The 24,892-nt window shown below is 53.5% G+C and overlaps 1 protein-coding gene across 1 annotated transcript; it reads right to left on the bottom strand.

Annotated features, from left to right (window-relative positions):
• Positions 1 to 486: 486 nt before the first annotated feature.
• Positions 487 to 20,082, bottom strand: LOC140402937 (cingulin-like). The gene is made up of 5 exons (XM_072490580.1): positions 20,002 to 20,082; positions 17,432 to 17,550; positions 16,284 to 16,392; positions 14,557 to 14,720; positions 487 to 1,053 (listed from the first exon to the last, which is right to left on the bottom strand). Exons 1-5 carry the CDS (start codon positions 20,059 to 20,061, stop codon positions 924 to 926), a joined length of 582 nt encoding a protein of 193 aa, XP_072346681.1. The 5' UTR covers positions 20,062 to 20,082; the 3' UTR covers positions 487 to 923.
• Between the last annotated feature and the right edge of the window lie 4,810 nt (positions 20,083 to 24,892).

The following is a 24,892-nucleotide window of genomic DNA, read 5'->3' as shown; positions in this document are numbered from 1 at the left end:
CAGAGAGAGCGAGGGAGCAGAGAGAGCGAGGGAGCAGAGAGAGCGAGGGAGCAGAGAGAGCGAGGGAGCAGAGAGAGCGAGGGAGCAGAGAGAGCAGAGAGAGCGAGGGCGCGCGGGTGGGGAGGGCGCGCGGGTGGGGAGGGCGCGCGGGCGGGGAGGGCGCGCGGGCGGGGAGGGCGCGCGGGCGGGGAGGGCGCGCGGGCGGGGAGGGCGCGCGGGCGGGGAGGGCGCGCGGGCGGGGAGGGCGCGCGGGGCGGGGAGGGCGCGCGGGCGGGGAGGGCGCGCGGGCGGGGAGGGCGCGCGGGGCGGACAGGGCGGACGGGGCGGGCAGGGAGGGCGCGCGGGGCGGACAGGGCGGACGGGGCGGGCAGGGAGGGCGGGCGGGGAGGGCGGGCGGGCGGGGAGGGCGGGCGGGCGGACAGGGCGCGCGGGGCGGACAGGGCGGGCGGGCGGACAGGGCGCGCGGGGCGGACAGGGCGGACGGGGCGGACAGGGCGGACGGGGCGGGCAGGGAGGGCGGGCGGGCAGAGAGAGCGGGCGGGCAGAGAGAGCGCGCGGGCAGAGAGAGCGCGCGGGCAGAGAGAGCGCGCGGGCAGAGAGAGCGCGCGGGCAGAGAGAGAGCGCGGGCAGAGAGAGAGCGCGGGCAGAGAGAGAGCGCGGGCAGAGAGAGAGCGCGGGCAGAGAGAGAGCGCGGGCAGAGAGAGAGCGCGGGCAGAGAGAGAGCGCGGGCAGAGAGAGAGCGCGGGCAGAGAGAGAGCGCGGGCAGAGAGAGAGCGCGGGCAGAGAGAGAGCGCGGGCAGAGAGAGAGCGCGGGCAGAGAGAGAGCGCGGGCAGAGAGAGAGCGCAGGCAGAGAGAGAGCGCAGGCAGAGAGCCAGAGCGAGCGAGCGTGCTGCTGAACCCCCCTTGCTCGGTGCGGCCTACTCTAACAGGAGCTGGTCTGGAGGTTGCTCTCTGTTATTAGCGAGGCAATGGAAGGCTGGTAGATGCCGTCGAACTCTTCATCCGTGCTGGCGTCGGCGTCCGCCCTGGCGTTGGCGTGCATATTCTTGCGCCTGCGAAGTGGAACACAGAGTGAAAGGTGGGCAGTTAACGTCACGGGGCACCAAACGATGGTGGGGTTGACATCGCCCAAGGTCTCTACGGTTGATCGCGCCCCCCCAATACTCTTCCAGCTGCCCGTTCAATAAAACCCTTAACCCGTCCCAAATGAAGAGCCTCCATCCAGCTCAGCTTTTTTTCAATTCTCAATCCCAGCGTCAACGACCTTCTTGGGAGAAGGCAGATTCCGATTTCCGCTCGCTCTGCGCGAGGAGGTTCTGGCGGATTGGGCCTTGTTCTAAGGATATGTTGCACTATCTCCGGGAAAATTCCTCTGGACGGAATAAGGGGGGGGGGGAGGAGTTCGGAAGCAGCTATTAACTTACACAGCACTTTTACTGTGATAAATCCTCCCCCCCCCCGCTCCCCTCAGACTCTCCACAGAAGCATCGCAAAACCAAACTATTCTTCGAAACATCCTCTCCAGGGATGTTCGTGTCACGGCTGCAGGAGGTTACAGTGATAGGGAGGGGGTGTAGGGGCTGGAGGAGGTTACAGAGATAGGGAGGGGGTGTAGGGGCTGGAGGAGGTTACAGAGATAGGGAGGGGGTGTAGGGGCTGGAGGAGGTTACAGTGATAGGGAGGGGGTGTAGGGGCTGGAGGAGGTTACAGAGATAGGGAGGGGGTGTAGGGGCTGGAAGAGGTTACAGAGATAGGGAGGGGGTGTAGGGGCTGGAGGAGGTTACAGTGATAGGGAGGGGGTGTAGGGGCTGGAGGAGGTTACAGAGATAGGGAGGGGGTGTAGGGGCTGGAGGAGGTTACAGTGATAGGGAGGGGGTGTAGGGGCTGGAGGAGGTTACAGAGATAGGGAGGGGGTGTAGGGGCTGGAGGAGGTTACAGAGATAGGGAGGGGGTGTAGGGGCTGGAAGAGGTTACAGAGATAGGGAGGGGGTGTAGGGGCTGGAGGAGGTTACAGAGATAGGGAGGGGGTGTCGGGGCTGGAGGAGGTTACAGAGATAGGGAGGGGGGGTAGGGGCTGGAGGAGGTTACAGAGATAGGGAGGGGGTGTAGGGGCTGGAGGAGGTTACAGAGATAGGGAGGGGGCGTAGGGGCTGGAGGAGGTTACAGAGATCGGGAGGGGGCGTAGGGGCTGGAGGAGGTTACAGTGATAGGGAGGGGGTGTAGGGGCTGGAGGAGGTTACAGAGATAGGGAGCGGGTGTAGGGGCTGGAGGAGGTTACAGAGATAGGGAGGGGGTGTAGGGGCTGGAGGAGGTTACAGAGATAGGGAGGGGGTGTAGGGGCTGGAGGAGGTTACAGAGATAGGGAGGGGGTGTAGGGGCTGGAAGAGGTTACAGAGATAGGGAGGGGGGTGTAGGGGCTGGAGGAGGTTACAGAGATAGGGAGGGGGTGTCGGGGCTGGAGGAGGTTACAGAGATAGGGAGGGGGCGTAGGGGCTGGAGGAGGTTACAGAGATAGGGAGGGGGTGTAGGGGCTGGAGGAGGTTACAGAGATAGGGAGGGGGCGTAGGGGCTGGAGGAGGTTACAGAGATCGGGAGGGGGCGTAGGGGCTGGAGGAGGTTACAGTGATAGGGAGGGGGTGTAGGGGCTGGAGGAGGTTACAGAGATAGGGAGCGGGTGTAGGGGCTGGAGGAGGTTACAGAGATAGGGAGGGGGTGTTGGGGCTGGAGGAGGTTACAGAGATAGGGAGGGGGTGTTGGGGCTGGAGGAGGTTACAGAGATAGGGAGGGGGTCTCGGGGCTGGAGGAGGTTACAGAGATAGGGAGGGGGTTTAGGGGCTGGAGGAGGTTACAGAGATAGGGAGGGGGTGTCGGGGCTGGGGGAGGTTACAGAGATAGGGAGGGGGTGTAGGGGCTGGAGGAGGCTAGAGATCGGGAGAGGGTGTAGGGGCTGTAGGGGGTTACAGAGGTAGGGAGGGTGTATAGGGGCTGGAGTTGGTTACAGAGATAGGGAGGGGGTGTCGGGGCTGGAGGAGGTTTAGAGGTAGGGAGGGGGTGTAGGGGCTGGAGGAGGTTACAGAGATAGGGAGGGGGTGTAGGGGCTGGAGGAGGTTACAGAAAAAGGGTGGGGGTGTAGGGTCTGGAGGAGATTACAGAGATAGGGAGGGGGTGTAGGGGCTGGAGGAGGTTACAGAGATAGGGAGGGGGTGTAGGGGCTGGAGGAGGTTACAGAGATAGGGAGGGGGTGTAGGGGCTGGAGGAGGTTACAGAGATAGGGAGGGGGTGTAGGGGCTGGAGGAGGTTACAGAGATAGGGACGGGGTGTAGGGGCTGGAGGAGGTTACAGAGATAGGGAGGGGGTGTAGGGGCTGGAGGAGGTTACAGAGATAGGGAGGGGGTGTCGGGGCTGGAGGAGGTTACAGAGATAGGGAGGGGGCGTAGGGGCTGGAGGAGGTTACAGAGATCGGGAGGGGGCGTAGGGGCTGGAGGAGGTTACAGTGATAGGGAGGGGGTGTAGGGGCTGGAGGAGGTTACAGAGATAGGGAGGGGGCGTAGGGGCTGGAGGAGGTTACAGAGATCGGGAGGGTGCGTAGGGGCTGGAGGAGGTTACAGTGATAGGGAGGGGGTGTAGGGGCTGGAGGAGGTTACAGAGATAGGGAGGGGGTGTAGGGGCTGGAGGAGGTTACAGAGATAGGGAGGGGGTGTAGGGGCTGGAGGAGGTTACAGAGATAGGGAGGGGGTGTAGGGGCTGGAGGAGGTTACAGAGATAGGGAGGGGGTGTAGGGGCTGGAGGAGGTTACAGAGATAGGGAGGGGGTCTCGGGGCTGGAGGAGGTTACAGAGATAGGGAGGGAGTGTAGGGGCTGGAGGAGGTTACAGAGGTAGGGAGGGGGAGTAGGGGCTGGAGGAGGTTACAGAGGTAGGGAGGGGGTCTCGGGGCTGGAGGAGGTTACAGAGATAGGGAGGGGGAGTAGGGGCTGGAGGAGGTTACAGAGATAGGGAGGGGGTCTCGGGGCTGGAGGAGGTTACAGAGGTAGGGAGGTGGTGTAGGGGCTGGAGGAGGTTACAGAGATAGGGAGGGGGTGTAGGGGCTGGAGGAGGCTAGAGATCGGGAGAGGGTGTAGGGGCTGGAGGGGGTTACAGAGATAGGGAGGGTGTGTAGGGGCTGGAGGAGGTTACAGAGATAGGGAGGGGGTGTAGGGGCTGGAGGAGGTTACAGAGATAGGGAGGGGGTGTAGGGGCTGGAGGAGGTTACAGAGATAGGGAGGGGGTGTAGGGGCTGGAGGAGGTTACAGAGATAGGGAGGGGGTCTCGGGGCTGGAGGAGGTTACAGAGATAGGGAGGGGGTGTAGGGGCTGGAGGAGGTTACAGAGATAGGGAGGGGGTGTAGGGGCTGGAGGAGGTTACAGAGATAGGGAGGGAGTGTAGGGGCTGGAGGAGGTTACAGAGATAGGGAGGGGGTGTAGGGGCTGGAGGAGGTTACAGCGATAGGGAGGGGGTGTAGGGGCTGGAGGAGGTTACAGAGATAGGGAGGGGGGTGTAGGGGCTGGAGGAGGTTACAGAGATAGGGAGGGGGTGTAGGGGCTGGAGGAGATTACAGAGATAGGGAGGGGGTGTCGGGGCTGGAGGAGGTTACAGTGATAGGGAGGGGGTGTAGGGGCTGGAGGAGGTTACAGAGACAGGGAGGGGGTGTAGGGGGCTGGAGGAGGTTACAGAGACAGGGAGGGGGTGTAGGGGATGGAGGAGGTTACAGAGATAGGGAGGGGTGTAGGGGATGGAGGAGGTTACAGAGACAGGGAGGGGGTGTAGGGGATGGAGGAGGTTACAGAGACAGGGAGGGGGTGTAGGGGATGGAGGAGGTTACAGAGATAGGGAGGGGGTGTAGGGGATGGAGGAGGTTACAGAGATAGGGAGGGGTGTAGGGGGCTGGAGGAGGTTACAGAGATAAGTAGGGGGTGTCGGAAACATAGAACGTACAGTCACTAAGGGCAATTTATCACGGCCAATCCACCTAACCTGCACAACTTTGGACTGTGGGAGGAAACCCACGCAGACACGGGGAGGACGTGCAGACCCCGCCACAGACAGTGAGGAGTCGAACCTGGGACCCTGGAGCTGTGAAGCCCCACGTGCTACCGTGTGGACCACTAAAATCAGGAACAGTCCCCACTGCGCCTCGGAACCTTCCTCCTGTTACGAACAGTATCTGGGAAGCGCCGTTAGTGCAGCTTATATGCGTTGTTGGATAATCTATCTATTAAATCGTAGCATGCTGTTACATGCACGTCAAGCAACTGGAACTAATCGCATTGACCAGTTTCAGAGTTGAAACGGCTCGTTAAACGTTTCATGCAGGCCAGGCCGCTAGTCTCTAAGGCACAGCAGGGTGATCATTCCGGGTTCCACTTGCACCGTCTCACATGCACTCACAAGCGCCGCTCGGCCTAGTTCGCCGCTCCGGCGCCATCAACCAGCGGCTTCGGTGGTTGGCACACAGGGGGGTTCCCCCTATCCCCAGTGACGGCTCTGAAGCAGCAGGGGGGGGGGGGGTGCAAACAGTGCCCGCGGCTCAGCATGCCGGAGTGGGTGGCAGCACGGGTCTGCGCGCAACTGATCCAAAATGTCGACTTACGCCGGCCCCCTCAGTTTGCTTCTCGCTTATAGTGGGACTGCCTGGAGAGAGAGAGAGGGGGGGGAGACAGGGCAGCGGGGTGAATAGAGTTTACACTGAGCAATGTGGTGCCGATCTAGTAGCTCCCCCCCCCCCCACCGCCCCGTAATGTTGTCGGATGACCTGGTTTATATTACAAGAAGACTTGTAGCTAAAGCTGTAAACGATTTATTAACATGAACGGTGGGTCAAATATACACAAAACAACAGACGAATGATAGTAAGATCGTGCACAAGCAACCTCTCTCTTCAGCTTCCTCCAGCCAGTCTGAGGTCAGGTGACTCTAACATTCACTTGTCTGCTAATAAGACTCCTAGTGGTCGGTAGGTGAATTACAACAGAACCATTATATCGCTACATCCCCTTTCCTTTGAAGGAATTAAATTGATACATTATCACCAGCATATTTACATGTGATATCATTAGCCTGTGAGTCTAACAGTATTAACTTTTTGTCTTTAAAACTGCTTTGACAAATATATACACGAACAGTACAAATAGTCCAAATCGACACATTGAGTCGATCAGGTTTTCTCCTGACTCTGGCCGATCTTCTTAAAGTTTGACCTTGCCGCACTGAGCTTTGCCGGAGCGAGGTGCTACTTCTTCAAGTACAAACGGCTTTTCTCGACCAATTGCCTGAATCTTCTACTCGCACAATGTCGTCACTGCTCAAGAGGTGGTAAAGCTCTCGACACTCTATCGTAGACTCTGCTGTTGTTTTGCCTTCATGTTTTGCGTTTCCTCCTCCTTCTTTCCCAAGTATGGAAGTGCGGTACCCAGCCCTCTATTCATGAGCAACTCTGCTGGCGATTCACCATGTGACGCTCTGTCACTCAATGCTGCGAGATATGGGATCAGCTTGGCCCATTATGTGGGTTTCCTCCGGGTCGCTCCGGTTTCCTCCCACAGTCCAAAGATGTGCGGGTTAGGTGGATTGGCCGCGCTAAATTGCCCTCAGTGTTGATTGGAGTTACTGGGTTATGGGGATAGTGTGGAGGTGTGGAGCTTGGGTAGGGCGCTCTTTCCAAGAGCCGGTGCAGACTCGATGGGCCGAATGGCCTCCTTCTGCACTGTAAATTCGATGAATTCCATATCTAGCAAAAATTGACTTGGTATGCTGTGCTACAGTTTGCCGTTAAGCTCAACAGTCAAGCCATTTCGAGATAGTCTACGATAATCAAATAATCTTTCCCTCGTAGGTGAAAGAGAGCCATAGCTACTTTCTGCCGTGGTGCTGTAGGCAAATAAGATATTTGCATAGATTCTCTTGTTTGCTCGCAACAATGCATCTGGCATGTGTCACAACAACTGACCACCCTGTCAATATCCTGGTTTATACCTGGCCAGGAAACAGAGGCACGAGCTCTCCGTTTACACTTCTCAATCCCGGGAAGTCCTTCATGTATCCTCTTAAGTACATCCTTGCGAAGGAGACTGAGGTATAACTTAGTACCACTCCATTCAGGATACTGACTTCAGATCTTGTATTGTAGAACGGCATTAATGCACGGCAGCATTGTGGTTAGCACAATTGCTTCACAGCTCCAGGGTCCCAGGTTTGATTCCCGGCTTGGGTCACTGTCTGTGCGGAGTCTGCACGTCCTCCCAGTGTCGGCGTGAGTTTCCTCCGGGTGCTCCGGTTTCCTCCCACAGTCCAAAGATGTGGTTAGGTGGATTGGCCGTGATAAGTTGCCCGTAGTGTCCAAAATTGCCCTTAGTGTTGGGTGGGATTATTGGGTTATGGGGACAGGGTGGACCTTGGGGGGGGGGGGTGCTCATTCCAAGAGCCGGTGCAGACCCGATGGGCCGAATGGCCGCCTTCTGCACTGTAAATTCAATGAAATTCTATGAAACTCCGTACATTGACCTCTGGGCCAGTGTGAGTCGATGTTCCTCGTCACCTCTTGAAGAGTTTGATCCTTTCTGGTCTCTTCTTGGCTCTCACGTAAATTTGTATCTGATACGGGTAGTCGTGTGGAAATAAGACTGACATGCAAATCCACACCTTCAGCAATTTCACTGATATTTTGTACTGGCGCTCTCGATAATGCATTTGCTGAGAACAAATATTTGCCTGCTGTGTAGATGAGATTGAAGTCATGGCGTTGTAACTTCATCATCAGCCTCTGAATGTGCGGAGACGGCTGGGTGAGATGCTTCCCAATGATGTGAACCAAAGGACGATGATCTGTCTCAACTGTGAACATTGCCGTGGAGTTTCTCCAAGCCTTGCTCGTGTCGCTCAGTCCAAGCGAAATCCGTCGTCTTGTGCAGGAGATCACGTAGATGTGGTGTTTTTGCTGACAGGTTTGGAAAATCGATCGTACCCATCACCCTGAAGATGGCTTTCTCGTCCTGTGGTTTTGGCACATTTGAGAACTGCTTGGATTTCGTCCTCGTCGGGTTCAAAGCCGTGCAATGAGGGTTTGTCACTGGGAAATGTCACCTCAGTTACTCCAAATTGCTTGTTGAGCTTCCGCCCATTTCTCCGGACGCTCGTTAGAACTTTAAGCACCCTCGTGTCGAGCCCTTCTGTGGCTGAGCCCCAGGCGATGATATCATCCACGTACACCTTCCATGATGTGCTCCACGGCGAAGCATTTCTGATGCCAAAGGGCATTCTCGGAAAGCAATACCATCAAAATAGCGTATTAAGGCGGCAGTATTTTGTACTTTGTTCCTCTCGGTTTAGCTGCTAGAAACCTTGAGATGCGTCAAGTTTCGTAAAGAATTGTGCACCAGCCATCTCATGTTCTCTTTTGATATTCTCGTTTAAGATCTTTGGGACCCATACATATACATAAGAACATAAGAACTAGGAGCAGGAGTGGGCCATCTGGCCCCTCGAGCCTGCTCCACCATTCAAAGAGATCATGGCTGATCTTTGTGGACTCAGCTCCACTCTCCGGCCCGTACACCATATCCCCGAATCCCTTTATTCTTTAGAAAGGCATCTATCTTTTTCTTAAAAACGTTTAAAGAAGGAGCCTCAACTGCTTCACTGGGCAAGGAATTCCATAGATTCACAACCCTTTGGGTGAAGAAGTTCCTCCTAAGCTCAGTCCTAAATCTACTTCCCCTTATTTTGAGGCTATGCCCCCTAGTTCTGCTTTCACCCGCCAGTGGAAACAACCTGCCCGCATCTATCCTATCTATTCCCTTCATAATTTTATATGTTTCAATAAGATCCCCCCGCATCCTTCTAAACTCCAATGAGTACAGTCCCAGTCTACTCAACCTCTCGTCATAATCTAATCCCCTCAACTCTGGGATCAACATAGTGAATCTCCTCTGCACTCCCTCCAGTGCCAATATGTCCTTTCTCAGGTCAGGAGACCAAAACTGAACACAATACTCCAGGTGTGGCCTCACCAACACCTTATACAATTGCAGCATAACCTCCCTAGTCTTGAACTCCATCCCTCTAGCAATGAAAGACAAAAATATATTTTCCTTTACACATAACCATGGAATTTACCCAAGGTATCTTTCTGATGACTTTAATTTTGTCGTTCTGCCTGGCTCCTTTTTGAGGTGATCCTGAAGAGGTGCAGGCACTCTTCTTGGCGCCTGTATCACAGGTTTTGCATCCTCTTTGAGTTGTATCGTGTAGGTGAATGGTAGTGTACCAAAATCAGTGAACACGTCGCTGAATTTGCTGAATCGTTGAGAGTGTTGATCCAACCCTTTGTGGATGCCGTATACCAACTGCACTAGACCCAATTCTTCACCGGACCGATCACCTAACAATGAATTCAAGCCCTCGGATACAATACAGAACGGGACGGAATAAACTGTCTTCTTCAGCGCCACACTCGGGTCGCAAGCACCATAACATTTAACGCTTGAACCATTATAATCTCTTGGAGATTTTTACGATTTCTTCCACTCGGCTGAATTTAAATTTTTTTTTAAAATCAGTCATGCTGATTAGATTGGCTTTGGCACCAGTGTCTAACTTCAATCGGACCAGTGTATCGTTCACTTCAAGTGGGTGCAGCCATTTGCCGTCATCAACCGCATTTATTTCAAATGGAGCATCCGTTTTTTGTAAGGACGGGAGGATTTTTTGACGTCTCCAAAAAATTATTCTCCGTTATCACTCCGGCAAACAATGATGTTTCATCACTGGGGACTGTGTCTTCCACTGTGCTGACGGATCTGAGGTTGCGCTTAGAGTAACAATACTGAGCAAAGTGAGTTTTTTTCCTTCGCGTCGGGAACAAAACTTGCCAAAACGCTGGACACTGCCTTAATTTGTGCCTTTGGCAAATCTAATTGATCTCCTAAATTTACTGCAGTAAGAAACGGTTGTTTAAACACACGCTGATTGCTGCCCACATTACCATGGAAAATGAGACTCATTGGTGGCTTCTAGGACTCCATGTAGTTGATTTGTGAAGTCTGCAAAATCTTCAACTCTCTGTGGACCTCGTGGCAAGCTGGTAGTTTTTGTTTCAGTGTTTAATATCATCCAACCCTGGTACCATGTAATGTTCTTGTTGGATGGCTTGATTTATATTATACGAACACTTATAGCTAGAGCTATAAATGATGTATTAACATTAACGGTGGGTCAAACATGTACAAAACAACAGATGGATAAGTGAGAACATGCACAAGCAACCTCTCTCTTAGCTCCCTAGTCAGTCTGAGGTCACCTGACTCTAACATTCACTGATATATTAACGAGACTCCTAGGGTCAGTCGGTGAATTACAACACAACCACCCCCAAGAGTCCATTCCACCATTAAACCCCAAGGTGCCGAGGGGCAGGCACAGTAATCTTTGAATATTTTGAGCCGATGGCACCTCGCACGTTTTTCCACTCGCGTCCCCAGACAATGGTCGTCAGCTGCTGAACTGCGGAAGGCATCGGGCCAACTCTGCTCATACCCCAGCCTCAATGAGGGATACCGCCCCCCGATGTTTTAGTCAATGTTTAGCGGTGAGTGACAGTTCGCCCAAGGGAGTCCGAGTGTCAACCACCCCACCTTTACTGTCCCCCCGAGCTGTGGGGGGGTGGGGGGGGGGGGGTACGAGACGGCAACTTTCTTTCCATCGCCCGGCTGACCAGGAGTCTCCCCCCCCCCACCCCCTCTTACCGTCTGCCTTCGGCGTGTCTCGAACGGGTTTTGCAGGTCGATTCGGAGGTCACAGACGTAGGCTGAGAGGCAGCAGATTTAAAACTGCGAAGAGGAGGCACTACTTCTCGTAGAGGGTGGTGAATCTGGAGCCCATGGGATCCAAGGAAATTTGGCAAATTGTATCCAAAATTGGCTGGTCAGGTGGGCTGATCAGTGGCAAATGGAATTCAATCCGGATAAGTGTGAGGTGATGCGCTTGGGCAGGACAAACAAGGCGCGGGAATACATGATAATGGCAGGACCCTGGGAAGCACCGAGGATCAGAGAGACCTTGGTGTGCATGGACACCCGTCCCTTAAGGTAGCAGAACGGGTGGATAAGGTGGTTACGGAGGCCTATGGGATACTTGGTTGGTTTACAGGTGTAACAGGTGATTAAGAAGGCAAATGGAGTTTCGTCCTTCATTGCTAGAGGGATGGAGTTTAAGACTAGGGAGGTTATGGACTTTAACCTGGTGTTATAAGACTTCCTACTGTGCTCACCCCAGTCCAACGCCGGCGTCTCCACATCATTGTATAAGGTGTTAGTGAGGCCACACCTGGAGTATTGTGTTCAGTTTTGGTCTCCTTACCTGAGAAAGGACATACTGGCGCTGGAGGGTGTGCAGAGGAGATTCACTAGGTTAATCCCAGAGCTGAAGAGGTTGGATTACGAGGAGAGGTTGAGTAGACTGGGACTGTACTCGTTGGAATTTAGAAGGATGAGGGGGGATCTTATAGAAACATATAAGATTATGAAGGGAATAGATAGGATAGATGCGGGCAGGTTGTTTCCACTGGCGGGTGAAAGCAGAACTAGGGGGCATAGCCTCAAAATAAGGGGAAGTGGATTTAGGACGGAGTGTAGGAGGAACTTCTTCACCCAAAGGGTTGTGAATCTATGGAATTCCTTGCCCAGTGAAGCAGTTGAGGCTCCTTCATTAAATGTTTTTAAGATAAAGATAGATAGTTTTTTGAAGAATGAAGGGATTAAGGGTTATGGTGTTCGGGCCGGAAAGTGGAGCTGAGTCCACAACAGATCAGCCATGATCTCATTGAATGGCGGAGCAGGCTCGAGGGGCCAGGTGGCCGATTCCTGCTCCTAGTTCTTATTAGCCGAGGCTGAGAATGTAAGAGCGGGGAGGTTGTGTATAAAACGCTGGTTAGGCCGCAGCTGGAGTACCGTGTGCCGTCCTCGTCGCCACTCGATAGGAAGGATGTGACTGCGCTGGAGAGGGTGCGGGGGGAGATTCACCAGGATGCTGCCTGGGCCGGAGCGTTTCAGCTGCGAAGAGAGGCTGGTTAGGCCGGGGGTGGTTTTCCTTAGAGCGGAGAAGGGTGGGGGGGGGGGGGACCTGATCGAGGGGGACAAAATGATGAGGGACACAGATAGGAGTAGACAGGGAGAAACGTTTCCCCCTGGCGGAGGGCTCAATGACCAGGGGAGGTAGATTTAAGGTCAGGGGCAGGAAGATTAGAGGGGATGTGAGGGAAAACTTTTTCACCTGGAGGTACAGGATCAAATCCCACCAACATCAGGTGGGCGAATTTAGACTCCATTCAATAAATAAATAGGAATTGAAATATCGCTCTTAGCAATGGTCACCACGGTTGTCGTCGAAATAAAACCTCATGCGTTTGGAGAGTGAAAGCTGCCGCCCTGACCCGGCCTGGCCTACGCGTGACTCCAGGCCCACACGTCAGTGCGGCTGACTCTTGGGGGGGCCCCTCTGAAACGGCCGAGCGAGGCACTCGGGTGGTGATTCGCCGCCGCCTCCTCGCAGGGCAATTAGGGAGGGGTAACAAACGTCGCTTCCATTCAGGTAATCATCGCGCGCCCTCTCGAACGCCTCGATTGAACCTTGCCTCCCCCACACTTCCAAACCCCGAACCGCTCGCTGTGTGGAAAAGGTTCTTTCTCTCACATGGCTTCTTTTACAAATCGCTCACGTCAGGGTCCTTCCCCGCTGATTCCCTCATTTCTTTATTTTTTTTTGCCGTTATCATTTTGATCCACGGACGCCTAATGGACATGCGTCTTTAAGCCGGGCAGCGGAGAGGAGGGGGGATTCCGGGAGTTACAACATGGTATTATGGTGCTGATAGCTTTGGACAGCAAGGACCAGACTTCCCGGCGACCCAGGGCGGGACCCGGTTCGATTCCCCGGCCGGCGTCCGAAAGAATTGTCCCCCAAAGGTCCGTAATCCGCCCGGTAACGGGTGGCGATCGGGTCCCGACTCGGGGTGCAATGATTTCCAGAGACCCGAGGGGCTCAGTTCGAATCACGGACACTCAGGGGGCAGGAGCTTCTCTCCCCGGAAAGGCTGCGAGCTGCCGTACTCCTGAAACTGCGGGGACCCGAACGAGTCCGCAGTGGAAAACCATTGCAGGCTGGAAAGCGGAAACCTCGGCCTGAAAGCCTGGTTTGAAGGACAGTGCGCTGGCAGCAAACATCTCAAGCAAAGACTCATCCTTTGCTGCTACTTATTATTTTCACCCCTCCCCTCCCCTCAGTGTTTGTCTGTCTTGCCTGTTCACAGAGAGTGGGGGCAAGTTAAAGTGGGGGATTAGATAATAGTTAACCAGTTGTATTTACTGCATATTTCACTGTAGTTCCTGTTATAAATACAAATTGTGGTTAAACTTACAAACCTAGTGACTGTAATGATTGGACAGCCAAGGGTCAAAAGGCTTTGGGTATTTTGCGAAGAATTATTGGGTTAATTCACTGGTGTTGGGGCCCTGGGGCCGGAATTGACTGCACGCTAGCCCAGGGGGTCGAAACACTTTAAATCGGTGGCCGTCTCGTTCTTGATCCTTTCCCGAGGGGGAACGGTTTCTCCCAGTCTACTCTGTCCAGCCCCCCCCCCCCCCACCCCCCCCCACCACTCCCACTGGTGATTTTGAACATCTTTATTGAATCTCCTCTTAGCTGTTCTCCCAACTCCTAAACGGCCACAGAGGCGGGTCGTTAAAGGCCGGGAGAGACGGGTTTTTAACCAGCAAGGGGATCGGGGACAAAGCGGGAAAGTGGAAGTTAAGGGTTATCACGTCAGATCAGCCGTGAACCCCGTGGAAGAGCAGACCCGATGGTCCGAAGGGACTACTTCCGCAGTGGTCAAGACCAAACCTTGCGCTTCATTGGACCGAACGGGGGCAGAGAGGGATAATAATAAAGTGTGATAAGAATCTGGGGACGTTTCTAGCCCTTGCGAGCGAGAGCATGTGCGCACGGCTGGAGGGGGCGTGTGTGCTCGCGTGGGTTTGTGCATGAGCGAGGGGATGGGCGGCAGGGTTGCACAGTGGTTAGCACTGCTGCTTCACCGCGCCAGGGTCCTGGGTTCGATTCCCGGCTCGAGTCACTGCCTGTGCGGAGCGTGCACCTTCTCCCCCGTGTCTGCGTGGGTTCCCTCCTCCCGGAAGACGAGAAGGTGCGGACTCGCAGATTGACCTCAAGCCGGGGGATCGAACCTGGGACCCCGGAGCTGCGAGTGTGCCCGAATGTGGCGATTAGGGGCTTTTCACAGTAACGTCTTTGCAGTGTTGATCTGAGCCAACTTGTGTCACGAATAAATATTATTCTATGCCTGCGAGTTAGGGAACGTGAGCGAGCGAGAGAAAGTGTGCATGACCAAGAGGATGCCATCTGATCGACTCAAAAAGTGACTGCTGCCCCCGTGTCCTCTGCCATGGCGGGTTTGGGAGGTGCTGTCGGCAGAGGCAGGGAATGGGTGGGTGACTGGGCTCCGTTCTCTTACCAGATGTCCTTCTCCAAGGACTTGACGCGATTCTGCAGCTGCTCGTTGGTCTCGTGTAGGTCTTCCAGCTCCCGCAGACCTTTCTTCCTGGCCGTTTCCAGTCGCTCAACCTCCTCCTCCGACTCATCCACCTGTCGCTTCAACACCTTCACCCGCAAGGTTAGCTACACGGGGGGGGGGGGGGGGGGGGGGGGGGGGGAAACACATGCAACAAGGGGCTCAGTAACCTTCTGCAACCCTCCTGGATTTGAACACAAATGCCGCATGTCCTGATATTTCTCGCTCCGCAGCTTTGTACATACGAAACCAGTCAAATCCATCCTGAGCTTCTATCACGTAAAATATACAGCCATATTACAGACTAGTCAATATACTGGTGGTCTCTGTAGTTACCAATACATGAGATTACAGTCATGCACAGATATGTGGAGGGCCCTGTACCTAAGGAAGGATGTGCTGGGGCCTTGGAAAGGGTCCAGAGGAGGTTCACAAGAATGATACCTGGAATGAGATCTTGTCGTGTGAGGAACGGTTGAGGACTCTGGGTCTGTACTCGTTGGAGTTTAGAAGGACGAGGGGGGATCTTATTGAAACTTACAGGATTCTGCGAGGCCTGGATAGAGTGGACGTGGAGAGGATGTTCCGCTTGTAGGAAAAACTAGAACGCGAGGACACAGTCTCAGACTGAAGGGACGACCCTTTGAAACAGAGCTGAGGAGGAATTTCTTCAGCCGGAGGGAGGTGAATCTGTGGAAGTCTTTGCCGCAGAAGGCTGGAGGCCAATTCACTGAGTGTCTTTAAGACAGAGATAGATAGGTTCCTGATCAATAAGGGGATCAGGGGTTATGGGGAGAAGGCAGGAGAATGGCGATGAGGAAATATCAGCCATGATTGAATGGCGGAGCAGACTCGATGGGCCGAGTGGCCTAATTCTGCTCCTATGCCTTATGGCCTTATGAGAGGAATCTACTATTAATAATGTGCTGGAAGGGAACAAGGATTTTATATCACAAACTCGAGTCTTGTGACCGGTCCCCCATCGCAGAGAATTGAAGATATTTCCCCCTCCTCTCAGTTCCGGCCGTCGGGAATTTGGGAATTCTGGAATACACCCTGGGGACACAGAGTTGGGTCTTTTGTTTCAACCAAAAGTGACCCCCCTCCCCTCCCACTCGCCCACTGGCCCCAGGCGGCGGGGAGAGTGCGAACCACGCAGGCATCGGCACGATCCCGTCAGAGGCCGGCGGCTGGCTCCAAACCCCGAGGGTTCTCCCTCGTCGGGTAGATCCCAAGGCTGGGTTTTGGTCTCTCAGGAAATCAAAGGGGGGGGGCGGAAAGAGGGGTGGAAGTCCGAGACCGTCAGGTAGCAGAGCAGACTCGATGGGCCAACTATTCCCGCTCCCTTTTTCTTACTAGCCTGACCGGGCTGGGCCGGGAGATGCTACAGGCCTCTCGGCATTTACCCTGTGAGCCCCCTCAGGAACTGGGCGTACGTTATGCAGGAAAGTCTGCCAGCTATTATGGACTGGCCTCATCTCGCCGGCGAGGGTGAAACGCGCAACGGGGAGAGGGGGCGGCCGCCGTCGCCAGTCGGGACCTCGGTTGGACATCTCGTCAATCATCGGCCAGGCGGCCTCGGTGATTAAATCGACACTGGACTGCAAACCCCGGTGACCTGCCACTCCAGAATCCACCGCCCCTCCTTCCCTCACCTCACGAAGCCGTACCTGGTCTTTCTCGTCGGACACCTGCTGCCGCTCGTCGTCGAGTTGGATGGTCAGCTCCTTCACCTTCCTGTCCAGCTTGCGGTTAGAAGCCTGCTGTGCACTGCGGTCCCTGTTAACGTGGGGGGGAAGAGAACACAGAGAGACACGATTGAGGAGAAGGATGTATCGCGAGTCCCGATACAATCATTTAAAAAAAAAAACTTTTTATTCAAAATTTTACACAGGTTATCACAACAGAAAAATAGAAACCCTTTACACACATAATAAAACGACAAAAATAAAAGTGCATAAATAAACAATAGTGCATCTTCTACCAGACACGACCCCCCCCCCCCCCCCCCCCCCCACCACCATCACCGAACGCTCCGCCAGGAAGTCAGGAACGGCTGCCACCGCCTAAAGAACCCTTGCACAGATCCCCTAAAGGCACATTTCACCTTTTCCAATTTAATAAACCCCGCCATGTCATTAATCCCGGATTCCACGCTTGGGGGCATCCTTCAACTGACGAAGAATCCTTCGCCGGGCTACCAGGGAAGCAAAGGCCAGAATACCGGCCTCTTTCGCCTCCTGCACTCCCGGCTCGTCCGACACCCCAACTATTGCGAGCCCCCAGCCCGGCTCAACCCTGCAATTCACTACCCTCGACACCGTCCTCGCTACGCCCCTCCAGAACTCCTCCAAGTGCTGAACATGCCCAGAACCTGTGGGTGTGGTTTGCTGGACTCCCCGAAAGTCTCGCACATCTGTCCTCACTCCCCAAAAACCGGCTCAGCCTTGCCCCGGTCATGTGTGCCCTGTGCAGCACCTTAAATTGTATCAGGCTGAGCCTCGTGCAAGAGGAGGAAGAATTTCCGATCCAATCATTAAGAACATAATAAACAGGAAGCGTAGGCTATTCGCTCCCTCGAGCTTTCTCTGTCGTGCAATACGATGATGTTCCAACCTCACTTTCTCACCCGCTCCCTCGTTTCCCCGATAAATCATAAAGAAATCAATCTTCACTCCCTGCTTTGGACACTGACTCAGGGGAGCGGCTATGCGGTGCACCCTGAAGCGACTGGACGGTCTGCGCTCCGATCAACCCCCGCCCCGGCCCCCCCAACACTCTGCCCCGGCTCGGCGATCAAACCCTCCGAAGGTCGTACCTCTCCTCCGACTGCAAGCGGTCCTCCAGCTCCCTGATGCGAGATTCAAGCTGGGACGTGTTGGCGCTCGGCTTCAGGCTCCCCTCGCAGCTGGCCAGCCGGTTCTTCAGGTCTTTATTCTTCAGGGTCAAACAGAAATCGCCGTTAATTGCAAAAGGTGCGAGACCGGATGGAGATGGCCCCCCCATTCGATTCGCATCTGGGCTGAGAAAGTAGTGTTACCCCCCCCCACTCCCGGGCCAGCCGTCGAGAAAATGAACGCTCACTCTTACGTAGATAGAAAATAGGAGCAGGGGAGGCCATTCGGCCCTTCGAGCCTGCTCCGCCATACATTACAATCACGGCTGATCATCCAACTCAACAGCCTAATCCTGCTTTCCCCCCTTATCCTTCGATCCCCTTCGCCCCCAAGCGCTATGTCGAACTGCTTCTCGAAAACATCAACGTTTTGGCCTCAACTACTTCCTGTTGTTATGGGCCAGGGTTTAGGGAACCCAAAGTGTATCATGGAGATCACCTGACCCACAACATTTCATCGATTGTGGTGTGGGGAGCGCACGGCCCACTCTACAGGTGTGGGACAGCAGAAATGGACAAGTATTTTTTATAGCAAAACAATGTTTATTCTATGAACTCAAGTTAACCTTTTTAAAACATACAGTGAACATCTTAGCAACCATCAATTCAAATACAACCCCCAAAGAATACCACACTAAGTAATGCCTACGCTGTCCTTTTAACACCCAGAAGACTCCACAAAACTCTAAACAGAAGCACATCGGAGTTTACATTCAATACTGAAAACCTTTATAATTGAAAATGAAAATCGCTTATTGTCACAAGTAGGCTTCAAATGAAGTTACCGTGAAAAGGCCCTCGTCGCCGCATTCCGGCGCCTGTTTGAGAGATAGTCCTTCATGGCAGAGAGATCAACAGTACAGCTGCTTTGGCTGACTTCAGCTGCAACACACTGAAAAACAAAACTAAAAAGACAGCCACACCCAAGCTTTCTCAAAGTGAAACTGAAAGCAGAAGTGGAGCTCAGCTCCACCCACACTCTGACATCACTGCAGTAACATGAGCCGCTAACCCTTTCTTAAAGCGACATTCTCATGACACTGTGGTGACGAATTGCACCGGCCGCTCACTCTCTAGGTGAAGAAATGTCTCCCCATCTCTGTCCGAAATGGTCTCCCCCGTAGCCGCAGACTGTGCCCCCTGGTTCTGGACACCCCCCCCCACCATCGGGAACATCCTTCCTGCATCTACCCTGTCCAGTCCTGTTAGAATTTTATTGGGTTCTATGAGATCCCCCCTCATTCTGCTGAACTCCAGCGAGAACAATTCTAACCCACTCAATCTCTCCTCGTACGTCAGTCCCGCCATCCCAGGAATCAGTCTGGTAAACCTTCGCTCCACTCCCTCGAGAGCAAGAACCTTCCTCAGATACGGAGACCGAATACTCTAGGTGTGGCCTCACCACGGCCCTGTATAATTGCAGCAAGACATCCCTGCTCCTGTACTCGAATCCTCTCGCAATGGAGGCCAACATACCATGTGCCTTCTTTACCGCCTGCTGTCCCCTGAACGCTTACCTTCAGTGACTGGTGTACGAGGACACCCAGGTCTCGTTGCACATTCTCCTCTCCTAATTTATGGCCATTCAGATAATAATCTGCCTTCTCATTTTTGCGACCAAAGTGGATAACCTCGCATTTATCCGCATTAAACTGCTCCTGCCATTCACTGGCCCACTCGCTCAGCCTGTCCAAATCACACTGAAGGATCTCTGTATCCTCCTCACAGCTCACCCTCCCACCCAACTTGGTGTCATCTGCAAATATGGATACATTACATTTAGTTCCCTCATCCAAATCATTGATATAAATTGTGAATAGCTGGGGTCCCAGCACCGATCCCTGTGGCACCCCACTGGTTACTGCCTGCCAATTTGAAAAGGACCCGTTAATTACTGCTCTTTGTTTCTTGTCTGCCCACCAGTTTTCTTCCTTTTAAAATAAATTTAGAGTACCCAATTCTTTTTTCCAATTAAGGGGCAATTTAGTGCGGCCAATCCTCATCAGACAACCCGCCTGTTCCTGGTGTCAGTTCGGTGAACGGCTCCCAACATCATTGACGTCTTTCCTTAGACAAGGAGACCGATACCGTCAAACCATACTCCCGATGTGGTGTCACCATTCCCTGCCCTACTGCAGCAAAACCTCCCGACTCTCGTCATCAAGGGGCACAGGGCTAAATCGCTGGCTTTGAAAGCAGATCAAGGCAGGACAGCAGCACGGTTCGATTCCCGTAACCAACCTCCCCGAACAGGCGCCGGAATGTGGCGACTAGGGGCTTTTCACAGCAACTGCATTTGAAGCCTACTTGTGACAGTAAGCGATTTTCATTTCCTTCCTCCTCGCAGTAAACAATAACGTCATATATTGGCTTTGCTAAGTGCTTGCTGTACCCGTTTCCCAGCCTTTTTGTGAGCTTTCCCGCCTCCCTTCCGTGACCGGTGTCGCCGTTGTTTACAGCGACCCTCTCCCGCCCCCAAAAGGGAAACATACCTGTCTCTCTAAAGATATCTTATCGCAATCCAGGTCCTGTCTCGCCGCCCGCTCCTGCATCAGTTCACCTCTCAGCTGATCGATCTGTGGGCGGGGAGGGGGAAAATAGCCGAGGAGGTGAGAAGGGGTGGAAAACGTGACTCGCTCGAGTTTAATCCACTGCGTTCACACTGTAACCCGAGGACCAGCCTGCGCAGAACGGGGCAGCAGGGCTGACCCAACACGAACGGGCGTTATCGTGGGTGAACAAGAACAAAGAAATGTACAGCACAGGAACAGGCCCTTCGGCCCTCCAAGCCCGTGCCGACCATGCTGCCCGACTAAACTACAATCTTCTACACTCCCTGGGTCCGTATCCCTCTATTCCCATCCTATTCATGTATTTGTCAAGATGCCCCTTAAATGTCACTATCGTCCCTGCTTCCACCACCTCCTCCGGTAGCGAGTTCCAGGCACCCACTACCCTCTGTGTAAAAAAACTTGCTTCGTACATCTACTCTAAACCTTGCCCCTCGCACCTTAAACCTCTGCCCCCTAGTAATTGACCCCTCTACCCCGGGGAAAAGTCTCTGACTATCCACTCTGTCTATGCCCCTCATAATTTTGTAGACCTCTATCAGGTCGTCCCTCGACCTCCGTCGTTCCAGTGAGAACAAGCCGAGTTTATTCAACGCTCCTCATAGCTAATGCCCTCCATACCAGGCAACATCCTGGTAAATCTCTTCTGCACCCTCTCTAAAGCCTCCACATCCTTCTGGTAGTGTGGCGACCCGAATTGAACACTATACTCCAAGTGTGGCCTAACTAAGGTTCTATACAGCGGCAACATGACTTGCCAATTCTTATACTCAATGCCCCGGCCAATGAAGGCAAGCATGCCGTATGCCTGCTTGACTACCTTCTCCGCCTGTGTCGCCCCTTTCAGCGACCTGTGGACCTGTACTCCTAGATCTCTCTGACTGTACACCTAGATCTCTCTCGTGTGCTCGCGTATCCCGGCAGATGTTGATAAATGCACCCGCCTGTGATAGGAGGAGCAGACCGCCATTCAGCCCATTGAACCTATTCCCACCATTTAACGAGCAATTGGCTAAAAATCAAGCAGGAGGAGGCCACTTGCCTCCTCGAGTCAGCTCCGCCATTTGATATGATCGTGCTCCTCGCGACGCGCTCTCTCCATACCCCTCACACCTTTCACGTGTCTGGGAATCTATTCACGTTACAGTTGTACAGGACTTGGGTTAGGCCACATTTGGAATACTGGGTGCAGTTCTGGTCGCCACATTACCAGAAGAATGTGGATGCTTTAGAGAGGGTGCAGAGGGGGTTCATAAGAACATAAGAACTAGGAGCAGGAGTAGGCCATCTGGCCCCTCGAGCTTGCTCCGCCATTCAATGAGGTCATGGCTGATCTTTTGTGGACTCAGCTCCACTTTCCGGCCCGTACACCATATCCCCGAATCCCTTTATTCTTTAGAAAGGTATCTATCTTTTTCTTAAAACGTTTAAAGAAGGAGCCTCAACTGTTTCACTGGGCAAGGAATTCCATCGATTCACAACCCTTTGGGTGAAGTCGTTCCTCCTAAACTCAATCCTAAATCTACTTCCCCTTATTTTGAGGCTATGCCCCTGAGTTCTGCTTTCCCCGACCAGTGGAAACAACCTGCCCGCATCTATCCTATCTATTCCCTTAATAATTTTATATGTCTCAATAAGATCCCCCGCATCCTTCTAAACTCCAATGAGTACAGTCCCAGTCTACTCAACCTCACGTCATAATCTAATCCCCTCAACTCTGGGATCAACCTAGTGAATCTCCTCTGCACTCCCTCCAGTGCCAGTACGTCCTTTCTCAGGTAAGGAGACCAAAACTGAACATAATACTCCAGATGCGGCCTCACCAACACCCTATACAATTGCAGCATAACCTCCCTAGTCTTGAACTCCATCCCTCTAGCAATGAAAGACAAAACTCGATTAGCCTTCTTAATCACCTGTTGCACCTGCACACCAACTTTTTGCGACTTATGCACTAGCACACCCAGGTCCCTCTGCACAGCAGCATGTTTTAACATCAGACCGTTTAAATAATAATCCATTCTGCTGTTATTCCCGCCCAAAATGGATAGCCTCACACTTGGCAACATTGAATTCCATCTGCCAGACCCTAGCCCATTCACCTAACCTATCCAAATCCTTCTGCAGACTTCCGGTATCCTCTGCACTTTTTGCTTTACCACTCATCTTAAGTGTCGTCTGCAACTTTGCCACATTGCACTTGGTCCCCAACTCCAAATCGTCTATGTAAATTGTGAACAACTGCGGGCCCAACACTGATCCTTGAGGGACCCCACTAGTTACAGGTTGCCAACCAGAGAAACACCCATTAATCCTCACTCTCTGCTTTCTGTTAGTTAACCAATCCTCTACCCATGTTACCACTTTACCCTCAATGCCATGCATCTTTAGTTTATGCAGCAACCTTTTGTTCACCAGGATGTTGCTTGGTATGGAGGGCGCTAGCCATGAAGAGTGGTTGAGTAGATTAGGATTGTTTTCGTTGGAAAGACGGAGGTTGATAGGGGGGACCTAATTGAGGTCGACAAAATTATGAGAGGTATAGACAAGGGTGGAGAGCAACAAGCTTTTTCCAAGAGTGGGGGTGCCAATTACAAGGGTGTCACGATTTCAAGGCGAGAGGGGGGAAGTTTAAGGGGGATGCGCGTGGAAAGTTTTTTTTTTTACGCAGAGGGTGGTGGGTGCCTGGAACGCTTTGCCAGCGGAGGTGGTAGAGGCGGGCACGATAGCGTCATTGAAGATGCATCTAGGCAGACATATGAACGGGCGGGGAACAGAGGGAAGTGGGTCCTTGGAAAATAGGCGACAGGTTTAGATAAAGGATCTGGATCGGCGCAGGCTGGGAGGGCCGAAGGGCCTGTTCCTGTGCTGTAATTTTCTTTGTTCTTGTTCAAATCAGAGAGTCGTACAATGTCAAAGAGGCCCTTCCGCCCACCGAGCCTGCACCGACAATCATAAATCGATACCAACCCAACTCTCCAGCGCTTGGCCTTGATTGTTAGGACAGTTCGAGAGCTTATCCAAGTGCTTTTGAAGGTTGTGAGGTTTCCTGCCTCTACTACCCTCCCAGGCAGCGAGTTCCAGACTCCCACCAGCCTCCGGGTGGGAGATATTTTCCTCAAATCCCCTCAGAACCTCCTGATCCGACCTTAAGGTTATGCCCTTTGTTATCGACCCTCAACAGGGCGCATACAGGACAGCACGGCGGAGCAGTGGTTAGCACTGCATTAGCTGTGAGGTTGAATAAACTCGGCTGTTCTCACTGGAACGACGGAGGTCGAGGGGCGACCTGATAGAGGTCTACAAAATTATGAGGGGCATAGACAGAGTGGATAGTCAGAGGCTTTTCCCACAGGGTAGAGGGTCAATTACTAGGGGGCATAGGTTTAAGGTACGAGGGGCAAGGTTTAGAGGAGATCATAGAATTTACAGTGCAGAAGGAGACCATTCGGCCCATCGAGTCTGCACCGGCTCTTGGGAAGAGCACCCTACCCAAGGTCAACACCTCCACCCTATCCCCATAACCCCACCCAACACTAAGGGCAATTTTGGACCCTAAGGGCAATTTATCACGGCCAATCCCACCTAACCTGCACAGTGGGACTGTGGGAGGAAACCGGAGCACCCGGAGGAAACACACGGGGAGAACGTACAGACTCCGCACAGACAGTGACCCAAGCCGGATCGAACCTGGGACACTGGAGCTGTGAAGCAATTGTGCTATCCACAATGCTACCGGGCTGCCTCCAGATGTGCGAGCAAGTTTTTTTTACGAAGAGGTTAGTGGGTGCCTGGAACTCGCTACCGGAGGAGGTGGTGGAAGCAGGGACGATAGTCACATTTAAGGGGCATCTTGACAAATACATGAATAGGATGGGAATAGAGGGATACGGACCCCGGACGTGTAGAAGATCTCAGTTTAGACGGGCAGCATGGCCGGCGCAGGCTTGGAGGGCCGAAGGGCCTGTTCCTGTGCTGTACTTTTCTTTGTTCTTTGTTTGCTGCCTCACGGCGCCGAGGTCCCAGTTCGAGCCCGGCTCTGGGTCGCTGTCCGTGTGGAGTTTGCACATTCTCCCCGTGTTTGCGTGGGTTTCGCCCCCACAACCCAAAGTTGAGTTTAGAAAGATGAGGGGGGGGGGGATCTTATTGAAACTTACAGGATACTGCGAGGCCTGGATAGACTGGACGTGGAGAGGATGTTTCCACTTGTAGGAAAAACTAGAAGCAGAGGACACAATCTCAGACTGAAGGGACGATCCTTTAAAACAGAGATGAGGAGGAATTTCTCCAGCCGGAGGGTGGTGAATCTGTGGAAGTTTTTGCCGCAGAAGGCTGTGGAGGCCAAATCACTGAGTGTCTTTAAGACAGAGATAGATAGGTTCTTGATTAATATGGGGATCATGGGTTAGGGGAGAAGGCAGGAGAATGGGGAGGAGAAAAATATCAGCCATGGTCGAATGGCGGAGCAGACTCGATGGGCCGAGTGGCCTAATTCTGCCCCTATGTCTTATGGTCTCGGAAAGTTCTGCTTCTGCCTCGGTCAAACGCAGGGTTTAGCGTCTCGACAGGAGTCAGGGAGGTGGCAACACGGAATTTGGGAGCTAGTTGGCCCACTGAACCTTCAGACGATGCGAGGGTCCCAGACTGGACACCGCCTCCCTCTGCCCAGCTACCCGGTCTGACGGAACTGGGGGTGCGGCAACTGCCCGCAGAGTCCCCGGATGGGTGGATAATCAGAGAATTGAAGAGGAAATGGGAAACTAGGACTTGCGCCTGACTGGTAATTGCTAATCATGCAGTAGAGGTTGAGACA

The sequence above is a fragment of the Scyliorhinus torazame genome, chromosome 26 (assembly GCF_047496885.1).
Source record: "Scyliorhinus torazame isolate Kashiwa2021f chromosome 26, sScyTor2.1, whole genome shotgun sequence".
NCBI lineage: Eukaryota > Metazoa > Chordata > Chondrichthyes > Carcharhiniformes > Scyliorhinidae > Scyliorhinus > Scyliorhinus torazame.
Note: the sequence above shows the minus strand (reverse complement) of the source record. Positions and strands in the feature narration are given on the sequence as shown.